Genomic DNA, 22,067 nt, shown 5'->3' on the forward strand with positions numbered 1-22,067 from the left:
GCAGATGGCCTCAGAAAGGGTCCCTAGGAGAAGCGTTCTCATTTCCGTGGACAGACAAGTTCCTGTAAGCCTTCCCTCCGTTTCCCCTTATACGGAGGACAATACAGTGGATTCGCAGATACAAATGCCGGGTCATTCTGGTGGCTCCGTATTGGCCGAGGCAACTGTGGTTTTCCGACCTACTACACCTATCGTTGGAACAACCGATAACATTCCAGAAAGTTCCGAATCTCCTATCCAGGGACAAAGGAACGGTGTGGCATCACAATCCGGACAGCCTCAACCTGAGGGCATGGCTCCTGACTTTGCAGAATTTGGCAATTTAAAAGTCTCGTCGGATTGCCGAAAAATTCTACAGGCGGCTAGAGCTCCTTCCACTAACAAGTCATACATATGCAAGTGGCGAAGGTTCTGTATGTGGTGGCAAACACAGCACGAAATACGGCCTGGGGAAGTAACTCCTGAACAAATTTTACCATATCTTCTGCACCTAGCAGAGAGTGGGCTATCCTCGTCATCCATCAAGGTGCACCTGGTGGCCATCTCAAGGTTCACGAGAAGGAGACATTCCGCACCGTTATTCAGCGACAGACTGGTGAAACATTTCATGAGGGGTCTCTTTAGAACTTTTCCCCCTACGAAGCGGTTCCCACCGTCGTGGAGTCTAAATGTGGTGTTGGCGGCTTTAATGAAACCTCCTTTCGAACCAATGTCCTCTTCATCCATGCAGTTCCTATCGTGGAAGCTGGCTTTCTTAATTGCCATTACGTCAGCTAGAAGAGTGTCGGAATTACAGGCATTAGTCATAGACCCTCCATATATGAGATTCTTTAAAGATAAAGTGATACTATCAACTAATCCTACTTTCATCCCGAAAGTACCGACAATCTATCACAAACACTCGACCATTGCTCTCCCTACTTTCTTTGCGACCCCGTCGTCGACGGCGGAAAAGGCTCTTCATACGCTCGATGTGAAAAGAGTGTTAAAGTTTTATCTGCAAAGAACGCAAGAACTCAGAACTACCAGACCGCTGTTCATTGCATATGGTCCGTCGACCAGAGGAAGGGCAATCTCCAAGCAAGGACTGGCCCGATGGGTCTCGTCGGCAATTACTTTTAGTCACTCCAAGGCTGGGAGACTCCTACAAGGGCACCCTAGAGCCCATTCGACGAGATCGACAGCCTCCTCCGCGGCGCTATGGGCAGGAATTCCTCTGACAGACATCTGCCAGGCGGCGGCGTGGTCTGTCCCACACACGTTCACACGCCATTACTGCCTGGAAAGGCAGCATGTGGATGAAGTACAGATGGGGAGGGCAGTGCTGCGCCATCTTTTCCAATGAGGTAAGCCAAATGGTGAAACTGTTGTCTTTACCTTGCCGATGTTTGGTTTTTTCCTTGATCTATCGCCTTAATATAAATATGTTACTGCTTACATATATATATATATATATATACATATATATATATATATATAATCTCCAGCGTTGGTATCTTTCATGGATTCACATGCTTAGAATATTCCCCGTCGTCACACTGGGAACCCTCGGTACACAAATAGTCGTTTCCTATAGGAAAAAACTTCCGACACTTGTGTGTCCTATCCACATCTACGTCCTCCCCGGGGACGTCCACGCACGCCCCATAGGACGTAATGGTATATAAGCCCCGCCCCCGCGGGTCCCGTCAGATTTCGACCCCTCCAAAGAAGAAAGGGGGAACCTGTTTATGCACATATCCTGCACATTGCATTCCAGGGAGGCTGGTGGGCGCATGTGAATCCATGAAAGATACCAACGCTGGAGAAATGGAGTTACAGGTAAGAAACTACTCCCTCCTCCAGCATTGGATCTTTCATGGATTCACATGCTTAGAATAGATTGTATAGCAGAAGGAGGTGAGAATGCAATGCAACATACATTATAAAATTAAAACACTCCCAGTCCAAATATATATATATATATATATATATATATATATATATATATGTTAGTTACAGGTAAGAAACTACTCCCTTCTTTTTAGTATTAATAATTTCCTTTTTGTACTGTTTAGCTAACTTAATTTTGTTCTCCTCAGTAGGCGAATGTCGCCAGATTGATAGCAATTTTCTTTTTGTCAAGAAAGAAGTTGCAGTAGATGCAGTTTTCTGCCACATGTTATTGAACTAACCAAAGCGTGCAGTATCGGACCATTTACTAATGCACTAACCAAACGCTGTAGCAGTAACAGCGTAATATTTATCAGATCACATCTGTGGTATTCCATTCCGTAGCAGCAAGCGCAAGTATTTCTCTGGGCATTGCGAAGAGGAAAGGACCTTGCTAGCGTAAGCACGCACGTATCACGTTGAGGGTCCGGAACACCATTGTGTTTTGGTCGTCAATTTCACTGAAGACAGCGCGGTTAGCGGTACGCGGCCTCAGCGGTTCAGTGAGCCTTCTACACAGCAGTGGTCCAGTCTGTAATCTCCATGGCAGCGGTTCAGTCAGTTATTCACGGAGCAGCAGTATTGATATTTTCTTATATTTTAAATATAGAAACAAACTTTAACGATAAGCAACACATTGTTAAAAAGAGCAGACTTCTTGGGAAGAAGAGGTTATAGTATTCTTGCCAAGCGAAAAGAAACTCGCTGCTTCTTGTAAAGAAAACGTGCCAGGAAAAGATTCAGGGCACGTTTGAATTGTAGTAATCTGAAGCACACAAGCAACTGAGCAAAGACTTCAGTAGTAAAGAGACATATTGCTTTAAAGGTTGGAAGAAGAGACTGCAAGCAATTGAAAAAATTAAGCCACAGTTATAGTAAAGACTCTAATTGAGATCAAGTTACAGAAGGCAAAAGCAGTTACGAGCAATATAAAAGTATTGATAGAACATTGAGAGCAGACATCCCTCTGTCTTCAGCATCTAAAGAGCCTATCAGCTAACTGAGAATAGGCTACATGTATGAGAGGGAGCAAGGGTAATTTAACATAGAGAAAAGGAAGGGAAGTGGCAGACAAGTTTGTAATGTGTTTATGATTACCTTTTAGGTAACTTCAGTGTAATCCAGTTGTGTGGAGGTCCAGGCCCAGAAGAAACCTGCGTTTGTTATTTTGTCCACTTCCCCTTTCCCCTTGGGTTTGCCAGCTTGATAGCTGTCACTCAGACTGTTGGCTTGGCAGACTTGTGGGGGATGGGGGTCTGGTGGGCTATTGTCACTCCTGCAAGAACTCAGAAGCTGGACCTGACATCTATCTTCCATGTGGTTGGACCATCCCCAAGCCCAGCAGCGGTTCCAGGGAACCTCAGCAGGGTCCCCGTCCTTTCCCAGAGGGAGAAGCTGTAACGCAACCCAGCCATAGATCCTGGCCGGTTGACTCCCATGTGGGCTGAACATCCCCAAGCCCAGCAGTGGTTACCGGGAGGCCCGGGACATTCACTGTCCTTTCCCGGAGAGAGAAGCTGTAACGCAGGCCAGCCAGAATACCAGGATGGTTGGGGATCACGTACCTGGCCTTGGGCACCCGTCTCATGTGGGTTGACCCTCCCCAAGTGCAGCGGCAGTGCCATGGAGCCCCGGCAGGATCCCCATTCCTCCCCGGAGGTGACATCTGTAACGCAGCACAGCCAGAGGTGCAGCCTGGGCTTGCGGATGGTCAACCCACATGGGAGACGGCCGCTCCTAGGGAAACGCCAATGTAACGCTGGCATGGGGGGGCAATTTGTGGCCTCACCCTGCAATTGTGTCCCAGCCCACCAAAATACCTCCCAGATGGCCCACTCCCAGCCACACTACCAACAATCCAGCCCCTGTCCCACTCACCCCACTGACAATGGGCCCTAACCGTAGAATAATAAAAATCAGTGCTCCCATAACGTTGCAGCTGCTCGTGTAGAAAAAGCTGTAAAGGAAACAAACATTTGTTACCTATGGTCAGCCCAGCAAAAACAATTCATAACTACTACTCTCCGATCACGGCCCCGCTCCAAGCCATCCCTTGTGGTCTACTGACCCTCACCCCCCAGTAAAAACACATGTGCCCCTTCCTAGGGGCAGATTGCAGTAGCAGTGTGCACCCACAGAGGACTACATGAGAGCCCCCCTCAATTTTGGGTGGGGGGGGCCATCCCCCTTTCCATTACAAACTTCCGTGGTGGATTAGTGTCCCCCCGCCCCGAACTAACTCAGGTATATGTTTATAATTTTCTTTCTATTTTACCCCTTTCGTTGGGACAGATAGGCACATTAGTGTGCCCAAATGCCCCCATGGTGGGCACAACGTACTGCCCCATGCTTTGGGGGGCCATTCCAAATTTTTCTGGCACCCCCACCCCAAATGGATGGGGGGGCATCTCATGTACCCCTTCCTAGGGGCAGAAATCTGCCCCCAGGGAGGGCTACATCAGGTGCCCCCCATCCACTTGGGGTGGGGGGGGAAGGGCCACCGACCTTTTCATTATATATGATCACTGGTAGTTTAGTGTCCCTCCCACCGCACCCCCACACAGTGTGCCCATCTGCCCCCAGGGGGGACAAAACGTACTGCCCCAGGCTTGCCAATATTTACAGTGGCCTCTCCCCCCCCCTCCCCAACCCACCACCCCAAATCGATGGGGGCATCTCATGTACCCCTTCCTAGGGGTAGCAATCTGCCCCCAGGGAGGGCTACATGAGGTTCCCCCATCCACTTAGGGTGGGGGGGAGAGGGCCACCCCCCTTTCAATGTTAAAAAATCCTGGTGGTCTAGTGGCCCCCACCCAAATCTCCTTTTTTATTTCTTATTTACTTTTGCCCCCTTCCCTGGATGATCACCCATCTGCCCCCACCAGGGCCAATAGGTGTAGCCCCATGCTTTGAGGCCACTTCACAAACAGATCCCTGGTGGTCTAGTGGCATTGCTGGACAAGGATCGAGGGATCTGCGCCCGATCCGCACCCAGCAATGCTTCACAAAAGGTGTTGTTAAAAAGGGAAGAGTCTCCCCTTTCCAACGATGCCTCCCTCGATTGGAACAATAGTGCTGCAGATCGAGGGGGAGAAAGGTGGAGACTCGCCTTTCATTTTCAATGCAGCAGCCGAAAATGGCTGCCGCAGTGAAAATTACTATGTTTCATGTCGGTGTAACTAAAAGAAATCCAACCCCCGGGCCGTCAGGAGGAACCTCCTCCTCACATAGCCCGGGGGTTGGATTTCCGTTTTGTGCGATCCCTGCTTTGTAGGAATCACACAAAATAAAGTGCCAAAAAGGACGCGCTATCTCCTCCTTGGCAACACAAACGTAATGTCAAGGACGAGATAGCTCGCCCTTGGCACTTAAGGGGTTAAAGAAGCAACCAGCAACTTATAGCTAAGCATAAACTTAATGTCACTTTGTAACTTCTTCTTTCACAGAGATAGTTCCCACGCTAACTTCTGTAGCAAGCAAGTACTTTCACACTTGTTATACTTTCAAGGCAGAGTCCTTTTCTTATCCAGTCCTTCCCTAGTTTATTGCATGAGTTCTCTGAGACAGCAAAGGGACCCTAGTGGCCAGGTGTTAGCTGTAGGCAGGCTGAGATAGGGTTCAGTTGCAGGAAAGCCAGAGTTCCTGAGGATATTTTCTTTAACAAATAAGTATTCACTTTGAGAGTTAGTTAAGTGTTTCAGGGACTTCTGACCAGGCTTCCTATATGTGTTCCAGCATTAGGCCTGGCCAAGTGGTATGGGCAAACTCCGAACCACACACATCACCCACTCAACCTCACAGGATGCACACCAGACTTAAGGCATTACCAAAAACCCACAGTACCTTGGGAGAAGAGCGCTTTGGAGTATATGCCTTCAGGATAAAGCAGCGCAGGACCTTGTCCATGGATTTTTCGTGTGGAGATGAAAAAACTGGACACTGAATGGGAACATGCAGCAGCAGTCATCAGGAAGGCTTCCAGGAAAGGTTTCTTCACAAATTTTTGTAGCTGTGTGTATTGGCATCTTTTTACAGCAACCAGATGAAGAACGAATATCGTCTTTCGGATTCTCTTCACACTCTCTCGGTCCTGCACTTTGGTAAGGGGACTTTAGGTATTCGAATCATGTATCTGGAGGTCCAGCAGGAGTCCACCAAAGTTTCCGCTGGATTCGGACTTAGAAACACCATGCACCCCATGCATCGCACTCAGGCTCGAGGTCCTAGGGTATTGACTGTTTGCAGCCCTGCAAGGTTGCAGCACGTCGTGGGACGGCTCAAAATGCAGGTCTCTTCGAGACTAGTGTATCTCACCAGCCTCTGGGTAGGAGGCTTCACGATCAAGACCCCCAGGTCGATTGGAAGGAAGGGTTGGATCAGGCTCTGGTTACACAGCAGGCTCTTGGTCGCTGGAAATTGCTACAGATGTCTTTTCTTTATCTTCGTCTTTGGTTTCAGCTCCAGTGGTCGACCTGTCAGCAGCTTCCAGGTTGAGTATTTATCAGGAACTACAGAACAACTTCTGTAATCTCTCCCTGCAGTTTACAGAACGAGGCCGTTTGGCTGTCCAGTCAGGACAGCCAGCCCCCTGCTGGGACTTGGTTCCTTTCAGGATAGGTGCAAGACAAAGGGCTGCAGAGTTTTGGACTCCTCCTTCGCTTCCTGCCTTCTCTGACACTGTGGAGCCTGGGCGGGGAATACAAAGGATTCGGGAGGATGGCTCTGGGGCAACGCAAGACGACGCAGATGAACACCGAGTCGATCCCCGGGTCCGCGCTTAGAAATCTCTGGGTATTAAGCACGTTATAAATAACCAATTACAATTACCGCCGAAGACAAAACTTCCAATTAGGTTGTTTCCACCTAGAATGGCAGGGGAATGCCTCAAACAACAAGGTTTCTTAAAAATAGCAAAAAAGAAGAAACCCACCGTTGTAGCAGAATGGTTGTCCTTCTGTGTATTACCAAGTGTGATTTAACAGCCTGCGAGTAATAAGACTAAAATTTCACAAAGGTAAAACCACTGCCACCAGCCATTCAAGCAAACTTGCAATTGTAACATAAATGCTACATGTCAGTAAGCAAGAGGATACATTGTATCTCCCCAGCACTCCACATAAGGTGCGATGTGCTGGCTCACTATATATAAAAGTCTAGGTGAGGTGTGGGGGGGGGGTGAGGATTCCCACTCACCTAGGGACTAGGAGAAATAACCCCCAAATCCAAGCAACATGTTCTGGGGCTGACACAGGTCAGGAAGATTTATCACAAACGAAAATCTTACCCAACAAGTGGAACACAGAAACCTGGGAAATGGACAAGGAAATGGGATGTAGCAATTTCATTTAACATATGGGTTGTGCCATGACCTATATTGTTCAAATTTACTATTGAGCATTAGAATGGGTGTATTGTGGTTTGGGTGGACTAAAGGCAGTTGGAGAGTGGAGGGAACCCCTCTGCAGGGCAGATCAATTGGAGTCTGATCTGGAAGCGTTCAAGAGATGGGATAGTTTTGATATCTGAGCATGATACCAAAGGGTTGCAGGGGGTGGGTGGGGAGGGGTGCATTCCAGTGGAATATGGTTGTTCCAGTGGAATATGGTATGTAATAAGGAGCTGAAGCAGGAGGAGTAGTGATGGTTAGGGACTTGGAGACTAAGGAAGGAGGAGGAATTTAGAGTGTAGGTGGTGCAGGGAGATGCAGTCAGCAAAGTACTGGGGTGGGGGGTTAGCCGTGGATGGATTTGAAGGTCTTTTGGAATTTAAAGAGCATGATTTTGCATTGAGAGCCTCCTGGCCTGGTGACAGTGGGCCAAGATGGGTGAGGATCGGGGAGATTATAGACCCAGCGAGTCGCAAATCTTGGATCTTGGAAAGAGGAGTAGAAGGGGAGACCAAGGGGTAGGCTGGAACAGTAATCTGGTGTACTGAGAGCAAGAATAGATGGTAGCACTTTGGCTGAGCGGTGAGTGAGGTGAGAACAAAGTTTTTAAATTTTGAGGAGATTGACTTTTGGAGCTAGGCAGTGGGCATAATAAACTATGGAGTCTAAGGTTGCTGTCTGAGAACTCAAAGATTGCGAGCCTTGGGTGAAGGAGTGAGGATGTCCGGTGGGAAGTAGATGGGCGAGTGGGATCCTCTTTGGAGGCAGGAAAAATAGAATGTTTGTTTTGGAACGGTGCAGCATTTAGCAGGGTAATGCCATCCATTGGCGGGTGGCTGTGAGGCAGTTTGTTTTGAGCATTGGCAGGGGTAAAGGATGGAAAGAGGGATGGTCTGGTTGTCAGCAAAAAGTTAGTGAAAGCCACAGGAGAAGGTGAGCTTAACTATATACATTTAAACACTGCCAAATTACCTGTTGTCTGGGATGGTTCCGATTCCGTGATGGGGGGGGGCGTCTCCTGCCGCATTTTAGCTCACTGTACCTTTCATAGAGGAGAAATATCTATTTGCCTATCAATCTGGTCCTGCCCACAAGTACAGTACAGCACATAAATGCCAGGCAATTGTTCTAGGAATACGAGTATCAACAGCAACCCCAGGCACGTGTTTCTTCCTTGTTGAGGGTGAGTTAGTGTGTTCAATATGTGTCTCTCTTTTAGGCACAGAGAGCAATGGGTTCACGTCTGGGTTACCCTTCTAACTGAGGGTGGGGCCCAAGCTTTCTAAATGTACCAGAATTGTGAAAGCCGCCTCTGCTTAGAATGAACATGGCCAAATAACAAGTTCTCTGGCAGAGGTCCCACTCAAGAGGGTCTACCCCCTACATTTTAGCTTGCTGTACCAGAAGAGAAATATCCATTTGCACATCAGTCTGTCTACTGCCCACAAGGAGAGTGCTAGAACCACTGAAAAACTGGAAAGGTAAATTTAAGTGCTATTAACTAAACTGAGGCAACAAGTGGGTTTGAGGAACTGTGGGATGATTTGGAATGCTGGAGGGAGGGGGGGATTATTTCTGATGATTAAGAGTATTTAGCTGTTTGAAACAGGAGAAAGATAGATTTGGATTCTCAAATCTAGGGTAAGACTGTTACAGAAAGTAGGGCCTTTAACCAGAAAAGAATGACTGCTCGCTCTATGTAGGTTATAGTTTGGTACTTCAAGGAGAGGTCTGACAGGACCGCCATGTTCTCTTGGGTAAATAAGAGCATACTCTGTATTTAAAGTAATGGAGGGCTTGCTGGTAAAAATTAAGGTGGCAACCTTGAATAGAATTCCTTCTCGGGACTCCGTTGAGCTGTTTCAAAATAGAGATGTCAGAGGCTATATGAAGATTGAATATTGCTTTGGCAGTGGTGTTCTGTAAAAACTACAGTTTGAGTTTCTGATTGGATCCTAAGAATCGGGCTATAGTCAATTGTATCACCCATAAAAGCACAGGATGTTTGAAATAAATGATTCTCAGCGATAATCTTCAGATTGGACAGGATCGGAAGGATGGTATAGCCCATATGAAACTTAAGGGGATGATCATTACATTTTTCCACCTCCTGGCAGAAGTCACTACAGTGGTGTTACATTAGTTTGCATTTTGTCCTTCTCTCGAAAGACGAGTTCTTGTTCTTTGTGCCTGGTCTTCTCTAGGAAGTTGAGAACTTGTGACTTTGCTCCTTTTTGCAGACTGCACTGTCTGTGCTTATTTTATCTTGGAGAATTAACAAAGCAAACTTGTTTTCGCTTGTAGGCAGAGAACATTGTGCTGCTAGAGCTGGATATGCCCAGTCGGACAACTCAAGACTATGAGGGCCCAGCTGTTGCCCCAAAGGTGCAGGCGGCACTGGAAGCAGCCCTACAGGAAGAAGATGACCTTCACGTGGACGCTTCGACATTTGAGAGCGCATCTAACAAAAAGTCAAAGTCCAGGTGGGATCATCTTCTGCAAGTTTAAATACTTTTCCTCTCTGAGTTACTTTTATTTACATATGTGGTCCACATTTCTGTCTCTTAACTGCTGTGTCATTTTCCTTTTTTTCCCTTCTCCCTCTTCATTTACGCTGACTGGTTGTTCACCTTTACCGGAACTGGAAAATGCATTTTACACAGGTATGTTAAGTGATTACCTAAATCCATGGCATATGTGGACACTTATAGGGTGTCTGGTATTTGTAAATAAATGTTACCCTTCCATACAAATGATGTGCTGCATTCTTGGTTTTAGGTACATAATGCATACATAAATGCCATAAGGGCCACCCCAGGAAACCAGTGTAACTGTTCAAATCAAGTACAACCCCACTGCTACTGTGGTGTGTACCAAGGTTTGTTCACTAGTAACACTTGTTGCCATGAGGATGTACTGTACGTGTTAAGAGGAGTTCAACATGTGCTGGGGCATGATCTACATGAACAAAGGAAGGCTCTTGTTTAAGAAATTGTGGTGAACTGTCCTCAACGTCTGTTCCTCCAGCTCAGTCCAGGGTCTGTTTTCCATCTCTGTGATCATGTCAGACGATCTTGGGCACAGCAGGTAAAACAAATGCTGAAAGAGACAGATCAAGGTGATCCAGTAGAGAGGGAGACGCTGAGGTGCGTTCTTGCACACAGTCTTGGACGCAGGGCATGAATACATCAAGTGACAAGCAGCATATACCTGGAGAGGGGACGTTGGCCCATAACAAATATTTAGCTAGTTACCAACAGAAAATGAAAGCAGGGAAATTGGAGAACAGAGGCAAACAGAAGACCGCTCTAAGAGAAACAGAGTGAAGGGCAGAGAAACGCTGCTCAGCCTTACCAGGCAGGTGGGTGAAGGTCAGAAGTCTCCGGCAAGGTGATGCAGAGAAGGAGCAGACCTATAGTAAGGCATTGGGGCTCGTGGACAACCAGCTGGGTGCAAAGCGGGACAGAGGGAGGGGTGAAGTGACTTCAAGGTTGAGTGCTTAAAGACACCAAATGTGAAAGACCACAAGTTCACAATGACATTCAACAGAAAGAAGGAACATTGTGGGAACCACAGTAGAAGAGACCAGAGTTTGAGACAACCTGTCTACTTTTAAGAATTTGCCACAGTGTTGTAAGCTTACACAGGGAAATGGGAATTAACCTTTGTTTACTATACTGCCACTAGCTCTGCCTACAAAAAGATTGTGATTAATAGGGAATGCAAGGATGGCTCACCAGGTAAATTCATTTTTATGACTTTAAATCACTGGCGATTATATTCAGTGTCCTTTGATCATCAACAGGAATCAATTCAGCTTAAGAACAGTCTTGACCAGATAATTCATCCTTATCCCTGTCAACGACTCATGGAGATCAGTCTTTCCATCACATACTGTGGAGAAAGAGTTTCCTTTTTTGTTGATTTTTAGCCTCATTTTCCGAGACCTCTGGTATACTTGCTGGCTGTGTTGCTTAACTCTCTTCTTTAAAGAGAGACCTTATCTTTTTTGGCCTAACTTAGCACTGCGACTCCTTTCTGTGTGCAGCACTGACCAGTCGCTATTGCTGCCAGTGCAGGTCGGTCACTCCCTCCCTTGCAGCCCCCCAAACTACCCCCCCCCCCCAAACCCGTCTTGACACTGGTTTTTCTCACCCAGGCAGTATGATCAAGTCGGGTTTGGAACCATTGCAACCTTTTCTATGGTGTTCTACTCTGCTTTTAACTGCAAGGTTGCCATCTGTGGCTTTATAGTAGCTACAATGGCTGGCCACTTGGTCATCTTCCTTACATCCTAACACAGTAAGGACTATATGTGGCCATCCCTGTTGACACCATCTGTGCAGTCACAAAAGGTTGACTGAATTAATGGGAACCGTTTTGAGGTGGGTTAGAGGTCTGCCTGGCACACTAAACTACTTCCGCTCTGCAGTGATGTCAGAAATTGCATTTAGAGGGCTGCCAAAACATTGCATGTTACTGACTTGGTGATGGGAGGTCTGGGCAGTGCCCAGCCCAGCTTTATGTATACTTGGTGAGGATCTGGGGCTATTCCTATATCAACCACAGGATCCTAATTCTGCAGACGCCAAGGGAACCAAGAAGTATGCCAGAAAATGTGCCTATAGCCTTAATTGCTGCTGGATATCTCGCAAGGTGAAGCTCTACTTCCTTTCCCAACCAGAGGAAGCCTAGTCCAGTCCTTACTTCCCTTGATTAGGTGAGAACAGCCCACCATCCTTCACTGCATAATAGGGCTCCCCTGTAAATCTTCACGCAGTGCTGCTAATCTTGAGCTGGATTTCATTGCTGCACTTCTTTTGGCAATCTCGTTGTGGGACATCACTGCTTATGGCATTGCTGCTTCTCTTAGTCGTTGGAGTTGACTGCTGGGGTTTAGTTCTGTGATCCTGCCTTTCATTGCCTGTGAGTCATTTGAAAGGTCCTCAGCAAGTCTGCGTTACTGCTGCTGCTGCATCATCTGTGCTCTCCTTAGTCATGGGTTGCGGGATAGAGGTTGTCCTTGGAGAGTTTTGATGACCTGGCCTGGGCATCTTCTGTATGAAAGCGCATGTTGATCACCAAAGACCAGAGCCAATCCTGACCCGACCCATCGCCCACATTAAAACCTACCTCTGTAACCACAACCCCTGGGCATCAATCGGTGTGTGGACTCCATCCTCCCCCTATCCGTGACCTATCTTAAGTCTCTGAGCCCCCTTCCTTTGGACTATTAGAACTAGGTTGCATATCACATTTGCTCCCTCTCCAATCCCACTGCCCCCCACTACCCACTCCCCCACCCTCCCTCTCATCACCACCTCCCGGCCTCTGACTTTCTTACCTTGAGAGGATGTCCTTTGACTGTGGCCACCTCTCCTCTTGCCTTTGTTGGTCAGACCTGAGCATAATCTGTGGGGTCCTCTTGATTCCCCTATGTAGTTTCTTGCCATAACCTACAAGTACATACGTTCCTTTGGTGACATGACCACGGCCTAACATTTATTTACCCCTTTGGAAGTTTCGGACTGCTTTAACACCCTTTATGTAACTTGAATCGGTACTTTACTGTTGAACATTTGTAGAGGGACTAGTTACTGTCGTCCTGCTCTCCCTCCTTCCCAACTGGCTGGGAAAGCCTGCATCCTCAGGTGGGTCGGAAAAAAGCTGGCTTTAAAATAGCTATATATAATAGATAGCTGCCCCTTTAAGAACTTCGTTAGAGTTATGGGACTCTTTTACACATGTGCATCCCTCCACATGCCAGTCCCACCCTTCACCCAACATCACCAAAAGCCACGCCCAGTTCCTGTTTTTTTCCACCTTCTGGGCGGGTCAGAATTGCTGTGCTCTATGACAACCCAGTTTTGGGGGCATTACATTGTTGCTGTCAACTGCCTTTTTCATTCGGATTGAGAATTTTTTCTTTATTTTCTTTCAGCGTGGTGCCTCCCTCTGACTCATACCACAGGATTCAAGCAATGCATTCGTTGTAGGAAGCAGTTCTAGGTGGCTGCGGTAATATGAGTAAGAGGCAGTGTTTTTTGGTTGTTCAGTATCTTCACTGGTAGGCAAACAGGTGCTCAGTTTGCCTCAAAGAAAATTAAAGAAAGTAAATGTTCATGTTCCTTGTTGCTTCAGAAGGGTTCAGCTGAAGTGATACTAATAAGGTTGCACTTGTTTCCTCACGGTGTTCTATGAGAAAGCTTTAATATGCCCAACAAAATTGTCTGCCGTTCGTCTCGCCGTCCGTGTCCTGCAAAATGCAGAAACAGAAAGACACGGAGTATCTGGTTTGTTCCGCTCTATATGGCGTGCTGGCAATAGTAGTCAATCCCTGTCAGTTAACAATTCACGGTTAGGTTTTCTTAAGTTGTTAGCCCCACCCCCCTGGTTTGGTCCCTCCATTCGTGACAGGCATAGCCCCCGCCTTTCAATGCTGCCACACTGTTCTGCAGGATGGATCTCCTTTTGCCAGGGTGCTCCTGTGTTCTTCCATGTAGGTAAGCGCCACGGTATCCGTAATGTATTGGACGGGCCTTTATCAGACTACGGTTTTGCTGGTGTGGTGTGCTCTCCTCCAACCACATTGCGGGGTGTTTGGCCAAAGCAGCGCCGGTGTCGGACAGTGCCCCTGCAGCTGTCAGGCAGGCCTGGGGCACAATCCTTGTTGGTTGGTGCAGTGTCAGTGACCCAGCAGCTGTCCGTGTGTTCAGAATGCCATCCCTGTCACATGGTCTAATGGCTGCAGGCCATTCTCCATGGCCAATCCGGCACCCCGGGACAGTAGTGACTGATCCTCATCATGCCTTTGTCTGATGCCTGGGGATCTATCACCAGATGAGTCCATACTTGTTTTGCTGTGCAATACATCCAAGGTCTTTGCGAAGTAGTATTCTTTCCATGTCGGAGCTAGGACCAGTACCAAAGGCGACCCAGGACCTCATAAGGACAAGGCTGGAGGCCAACCTTGGTAAGAGGGTAGAGCGTACCTGCAGGTGTGGGATGTGTTTTAGCACCTGCCTTCTGTACCAAGGTGAAGACCGTAAACCCAGTTCCAGTGTTTTAACTTGACTGTTTAGGTGGAAACCCTGGGCGAGTACAGAGTACCTCCAGGTGGTAAAGGATCCAACCGGTAGTGGAGGATTTATTAATTCCTGACGAAATCATTGATACTGGGGAAGAACTCATCTGCCTCAGATAACTGAACAGGCAAGATTAGCCTTACAGATGGAAAATCCTCTGGGGTTGATTCTGTACCGACTGGCTCCCCTGTAACTGTATGGGTCCTCCAACGGTTACTGCAGAAAAATCTTCGGTACCAAAGAGGAGCGATAAAGCCTCTCATAGGAGGCACAAAGAGCATTCTCCGTCGGTACCGACTTCTCCAGGCATTGGTACTTGAGGCTTCAAGATGAACACACACAGATCTAATTTCTGATTATGAGGAATTTGATCCATCTAAATTCTTTACTGTACCACAAGAGGAACTGACGATTTTGCCCCAGTTAGCTCAATCTATGCTACAATGGGTGTTAATAAATATTCGGGTACCGAAACCTGCTGTATTTAACATTTATAACCCCTCAGATGCTATACACCAGCGGATAAAGTAGATTCTTATACATCACGATTGACAACAGAGGAATATTAAGGGCAACCCTCTGAAATGGCAAAGGACATCACAGCTACGGTACTTGAAAACCATGCTGTCTGACCCTATCCTAGAGGTGTTGTTTCAACTAATTAAAAACAAGGTTGGGCCTTCCGAGGTTCCTCAAAAGGTGGGTTCTATAGAAACGCCACCACTACCTGCTCCAACACCTGTACATGCTGAGTAAGGAGTAGCTGCTCCTCTGAACAAGAAGCAAAAAGCGTCGAGAGACACAGATACTGATTCAGATGGCAAACAGCCTTCTATTTCTCCTTCAAAATTATTTCATGAGATTTTGGCAAAGGCCATGCAGGCACTCTGGAGATTATGCCAAAGGACAAACTGCAAACTTCTGGACTGTTCAGGAGATTGCCTTCTCAGCAGGCAAGGTAGTTCATACCGATGGAAACATCAGTGATTTGTTTGTTTATTTATAGTGCGCTCCTAACTCAAAGGGTAGCATGGTGCAAAAGTATCAAGAGGATTGTACAACTTAGTTACATAGCAGCAAGAGGTGGAACAAGCATCAAGTCATTGGGATAAACCAATGTTTCTAAAGCACTGGACATCAAATATAAGGTTCTGAAGGAAGAACAATTTGTACTAATGGAATACTTACCAATGCAGTCTTCAGTGGTGTCTGCAGCCTTGCGATGGAAAGGCAAAGGACCAGCACCATCATCTTCAATTTTGTTAGACAAGAATGCCGAAGCATGGGAGATGCAGGAAAAGGGATCGTATGCTAATGGGTAACTACAACTGAGGCAGATCAATGCAGCCACAGTACTTTCCGTTTTTTTTAACATTCTAAATTGGGAAAATGTAGATCAGTTTGCAGAATTCCTCCCACAGGAAGTGGCAGAGGAGTTCAACTTCTTGGTCTCAGAAGGGAGAGCGGCTGCTATACAACAGTTACAAGTCCTAAGGGACGTGACTGATAGGGCTGTGACCGGGGCAGTCTCTATGCATAGACATGCAAGTTTGTCCACTACTTCTTTACTCCAGGACATCAAGAGAAGATGTTACATTTACCCTTAGACAGAAAAACCTTGTTTGATCTGTCAACGGACGATGTTTTGCAAAAGTGCAAGGAAATTGTTGCAGCAGCTAAATCCTTGTTCTTTTTTTGGTGCAACAACCTTACCATCAAAATGTCACGTTGTTTAAAATGCGTACTTCAAGTAGTAGTAACATGCTTTCATCCATGACAAAGCCTTATTACTCGTCTTTGAAGAAAAGATACAAACCGAAGGTAAAGCATACATCTCCCCGTAGCAGGAAGGATTGCAAAATTCCTAGAGCAGTGGAAAAACATCTTGCAAGAGGATTGGGTACTAAATATCATTTGTCTGGGTTACTCCTTGGCCCTTTCTGCTACACCTGTGTTCACTGCCAAAGCTCCAAAAATATTTGGCGCTTCACAGGTATATTCAAAAACGTCTCTTTGGAGCAAAAGAATTGTTTCCAGAAAAGGAAATGGGTCGGGGATTCTACTACCGGTATTTTATAATTCCAAAAAAAAGAATGGCAGAATAAGGCCAATCTTGGATCAAAGGCTATTCAGTCTGATGGCATCTTGCTTCCATCTAGTCCTAAATGCAAGACTTTGAATGAGAACCATTGTATGGCACCTCGCCAGCAGTTGGAACTAACTACTTGATCCACAGAGCATGGAGATTTCAATACTGATTAACATTCAGGAATCCCTGGTTTGGTGTAACAAATCAGAACATCTATTGATATGATTATATTTTCAACCCCTTGCTCATCAAACTATAATAACATACTCTTCTGGGTGGGGTGCTCATTGTGAAGATTTTACAACAGTCTTTGGTCAAGACAAGAGAGAAAGGACCATATAAACGTTTTGGAGCTGAAAGCTATTTTTAATGCTCTAAAGTTATTTTTACCCTCATTTCGGGGAAAAGTGTCAAAATGTTTACGGACAATGCAAAGCTATATTTTATGTAAACACACTATGGGGCACTGGCTCTCATCCGCTTTGTATTCTGGAGGAACAAACATGGTATTGGGACATGGAATGCCATCTTTCTCTGACAGCGTCCCATCTAGAGGTGAAGAAAAACATCTTGGCAAAAACCTGAACAGAGTAGAGTCTGCAGCACATGAGCGGGAACAAAAAGGTAAGGATGCTATTCAAGAAGTTGGATTGCCCGCTGGTGGACCTGTTAGCAAACCAGTATGCTCTCTGCCCTCTTTGCATCAAGGGAGAGACATGGACGTCTTCTTTGGGAGATGCAACTGGACTGGTTGAACAAAACGTATGCGTTTACTCCCATTCTCCAGATACACAAGGCGTTAATGAAGTTCAAAATAAATCAGAATTGTACAATGATCCTTGTAGTCCCGTTTTGGCCGCGGCAGATTTCGGTTTGTGGATCTGCTGGATTTAGCGAGGAGAGTGAGTGCAGATCTGCCGGTGTCAGAAGATCTAACTCTGCAAAAGGCGCAGGTGCTTCACCCCTCCCCTCAATTACTGAACTTGAAGGCTTGGCTCCTGAAGAGCAGACCTTTGCTCATTTAAATTGATCTGAACAGAATCTAAAAATCATGATTGCATCTAGTAAGGCTTCCACAAGGAAGCAATATCGAAGCAAATGGTTGTGGTTTTCCACTGGGCACCGGATCAGTCTAAACCCATTCAAAGTGTCTGACGGTGTGGGGTCTTTTGTGATTCCTCACATCAGGAGTGGAAGTAGACACTTCTGAACACTTTATCAGCAATATGTGCCTATTTGAATAGAGAAGAGAAATCTTATTAGTTATCAAACGAGGCAATTTGAAGACATTTTAAAGGCCTCCTTCGATTGCATGCTCCTATTTGCGACCCTCCACTTGGGATCTAAATTTGATTCTGTCCGCATTAATGCACCAACCATTTGAACCTATGACTTGTGATATTGACCTAACATGGAAGATCGCATTTTTGGTAGCTATTACATCTGTGAGAAGAGTGGAAGAGCTTCAAGTTCTGTCATAAAAGGACCCTTATCTGATTTTGCATAGGGATAAGGTGGTCCTTCGTATAGTGCCCTCATTCTTACCGAAGGTGGTATCTGAATTTCATCTGAACCAAGAGATTTTCCTTCCAATTTTCCATCCCAGACCACACACTTCACTGGCCAAAGAGGCCTTAAACGCTTGTCAAGGACTCTAAAATAGTATTTAGAAAAGACCAAACCATTCAGAAATGCAGAACAACATTTTGTCACTTATGGTGATGAAGCTACAACAGCTTCAATTGGCAGCTGGGTTGTCTTGTGTTTTTCAAAGGCTTACACCGTGAGGGGCTTTTGGCTCAGCAGAGACTTCAGGCTCATTCCACAGTAGCCAAGGAAGCATCAGTAGCCTTTCTTAGGCATAGTTCTATTGTGGAAATGTGTAGGGCTGCTACTTGGGTTAGACCTCTTGCATTCTTCAAGCATTATGCTCTAGACGCATCTTCAAGGAAGGATGCTACTTTTGGCCAAGAGGTGCTTCACAATTTATTTGCTTGAAACTCATAGATCCAGTTTCCTCTACCCTTACAATGTTTAAGGCTTTTTAGTTTGGTCCCAACCAGTTGAGAAGGGGGGAGAGCGGAATGATGGAGAAATGAAAAATGACCTTCATGGTGATTCAGGCTCTCCTCGTCCTTGCTCTCCCTCCTTCACAGCACCCCCCCCACACCCAACCCATCCCCAGTAAAACCATATACTTGATCACAACCGCCAGTAGGCAAAGGGAGAAAAATGGAAGGGAATTGGGCATGGCAGTTGGGGTGCTGTGGGGGCTCAGGGGGGACTGGCACGTGGAAGGGTGCACGTGCATAAGAATCCCATTACTTTAATAAAATTCTTAAATGGACAGCTATCTTTTGAAGACCGCTGTTTTACGGACCTTTTGTGAAGGAGGTAGAGCAAGGACTAAAACTGAATCACAATTCATATTTTACGTAAGCAATTGTCTGGAATTTAACATTTTTGCTTTCTATTTTTAAAGCTTTCCATTTTTAAAGCAGTCTTGTGTGATAACCCACTTTGCTTCCCACCTTTAACTACAAATGTGTTAAATTCTGTATTGAAAATCAATACTTTGTTGCTGTAGATGTGGTTCCCTTTTGTGCCCCATTTAGTGTTTTTGACTGTACTTGAAGTGCCTACTTGTAGATAATGATTTTTAATGCACATTTTTGTTACATGTATATTTTTCTGTGTTCTTTGTGGGCGATCTTTGACTTGGTGTGTTTATGAACTGTTTTACACCAGTATCCCCTCTCTTTAGATTAAACCATTGCTGTTCAGTTATGTGCACCAGTGAGTCTTTGGCCTAACTTACTACAGTTGGTCTCACTGAATTCCAATCGATCAGTATTCAGAAAATTCCTCCCATCACTTAACAATCCAAATAAAGGGCTTCTATCACAAAAAGGGAAGATCTGAAATTGCTGTGTAAAACAGCCGGACCAACTTCAGAGATTTTGTAAAGGTTTATTCTATGGCACCTCTAACCCACCCCAAAGACAGCAATCTTGACCAAACCTTCTGTCCTTCAACCTGTGCTCCAGATAAGATTTTGAGGTGGGAATCTTTTACTTCCTGGTTTTCAACTTTGAGAGTAAAAGTGATTTCAAGGGAGTAAGAATAATTTTTCTCCTTTGCAACGGAGTAAAAAGTATGCAACATCCAGACATGTGCACAAAGTTAAAACTGAATGGAAATCATTATGTGGCAGTGGTCAACATCCTTTCAGAAAAGCAAGTTCCCCTCACAATTAACAGATAAAGAAAGCACATGGTATGGTATGGTAGCACAAGCACCCTCTCACAACTGGAACAACTGAGCACTAACACAGAGCTTTCCCTATGTGCAAAGGATAGGTACTGTTATAGTACCATTTACCACTTTGACTCCGGGGTATGGTTGAATGGATGTTTAAACTAGACCCCCAGATAAGATTTTGAGGTGAGAATATTTTACACACTGCTTTTATAATTGGAATGTTAAATCAATTGTACGAGTAAGAACAATTTCCCTCTGCAAGAGTGTACAAAGTATGCGACAGGCAACCAGAAGATGACTAAACCTGTAAATGAATAAACACGTAAGAAACCAAACAGAGTTGTGTAGCAGAGATGTCTGGCTTCAATCCATATTTTAACTTTTTCAAAAACATTTGTGTATTAAAGTGCAAGAACACCCCACATAGATGCATCTTGATAAATGCACACAACACATATATTTTGTGCTAGCATACATCCACTGAAAACAAATGATATTTTAGTTGTTACAAAGGATGCTTCCAAATTGTTAATGTTGCCATTACTGAAGATCCTAAAATGCTAGGAAAAAAACGTATGTTTGCAAAATGGTTCTCTACTTCAGTATTTATGGCTAGAAAATCACAACAGAATCTGAACATAAACCCTTCCTCATCTCACTGTGTGAGCTGTGTGCACCCGAGCCTTTCAGAAACAGAGAATAAAGTTTTCAGATGCTTATCCATGCGTTGCTATTTCATGCATGCAGATAATCAAAGGATCTGTTCTGGTTTCTGTCAAGTAACCTGCCCTCTGCTCTCAACTGGGGTGTAAATGATAACCATGTGAAGTTAAAAGGTGTCGTATTTACAAGCTTTTAATGCCGAAAAAGGCCTTATACAACACTTATCTGGAGGCCTGCCTCCATCGACAGAATCTGAATCCCAACTAAACACGTACAGGTCCTGTCCTTTAACGGACAGCTTTTCCCATGGGATCATTTTTATGCTACCAATTGGGGCCTACTTCTGCACACCTGCAAAGCGATTCATCACACCCATTTGGACTTTCCTTTCTCCCAAAAAAACAGGATTACTCTGCATGATTGCACTGTCCAAACTTACACATATGGTGCTGGGCTCCTCCCCAATCATGGAAGCACTCCAAGAATGTATCAGTTCTCTCCCGCCACCCTGCACACCACCACATCCCCACCTCCCAGTGGCGGTTTGTCAGTCCTTGTTCCAAAGTCTCAGAGAGAGATGCAGTAATCCTCTTTGCATCGTAATGCGTTATACCGCTGTGTTTTCCCTATAGGAGCAACTCCCATCATAGGGTTTTTTCAATTATTACTTATATAGTTCTAATGATAGTAATTCACCTTCTAATTCAACTACTTGTCTACTACATGCACCTGGTGAGAAATAGCCTAAATCATAGGACCTGCAAAATTGTGGTGCCCTTCTTCTATGTAACAAATGTTTTATTTTCCCTTTGCAGGCCTAAAACTGGGAGACGTACCGGGGCATCTTCATCTTCTGGCAGTTCTGGATCTTCACTCTACCCACAGTCACGGGGACTGGTTCCCAAGTAAATCCTAGAATGTTTTTCCTGGGAATGTAGTCTGCTCCTCTTTCAAGGCCAGAGACAAATAAACAGTTGTGCTTATAACAAGGAAATTCACCTGCAGTGCACCTTTTGAACTTTAAAAAAGTCAGGTGTCTTGCTGTTGTACTCTGGTGTCCCGACAGCTGCAGTTACGTATAGAGACTTGCTTTGCATCTGTTAATTCTACCTGGAAGTCCAATAGAAACTATGAAGAACTTATGAATTCTTGGGATCACAGCACAGCTTTCATGAATTAACTCCTTCCCTCATGGATGACTCCAGCTGGAAGCAGATACATGAGGCCTGTCTGGAAAGTCTACACCCCTGTGAAATATAGCGAGGAAGAAAATGGTATAGCTTTCTAGGGAAAGCAAGGATTGAGATCTCAAATATTAGAGACTTGTATATTGGGGAAGGGTGCAGACCATATATGAGTTATACTGAATAAACACAAGGGAAGAAGGATTGAGAGCCAGGGGACACAATGAAATGCTGAAGTTGGGGCACAATTGTAGGGGCAACATTGGGAGGCTGCATACATGTAAATCTCTTTTAATCACCACAAAGGTATAATATGCAGTAGGATTCCTTCATATGTACACAGATAGCCGAAAGGTATGTCAACGATAACTAGGAAAGGTTTGAAGGTTGGTATGTAATAGGTTGTACATGTCTGTTTGGTGGACGGGGAGAGGTAAGTGAAGAAGTTGCTCTCTTCCTCCTTACTT

The 22,067-nt window shown here is 45.5% G+C and overlaps 1 protein-coding gene across 1 annotated transcript in view; it reads left to right on the forward strand.

Annotated features, from left to right (window-relative positions):
* KIF3B (kinesin family member 3B) overlaps positions 1-21,472 on the forward strand; it is a 373,294-nt gene extending 351,822 nt beyond the window's left edge. The window contains exons 8-9 of the mRNA XM_069651014.1: positions 9,623-9,801; positions 21,232-21,472. Of these exons, the coding sequence (XP_069507115.1) occupies positions 9,623-9,801; positions 21,232-21,325 (273 nt within the window). The 3' untranslated portion in view covers positions 21,326-21,472. The remainder of the gene's footprint in view (positions 1-9,622; positions 9,802-21,231) is intronic.
* The last annotated feature ends 595 nt before the right edge of the window (positions 21,473-22,067 follow it).

Source organism: Ambystoma mexicanum, chromosome 3p (assembly GCF_040938575.1).
Source record: "Ambystoma mexicanum isolate Mex_15411 chromosome 3p, UKY_AmexF1_1, whole genome shotgun sequence".
Taxonomy (NCBI): domain Eukaryota; kingdom Metazoa; phylum Chordata; class Amphibia; order Caudata; family Ambystomatidae; genus Ambystoma; species Ambystoma mexicanum.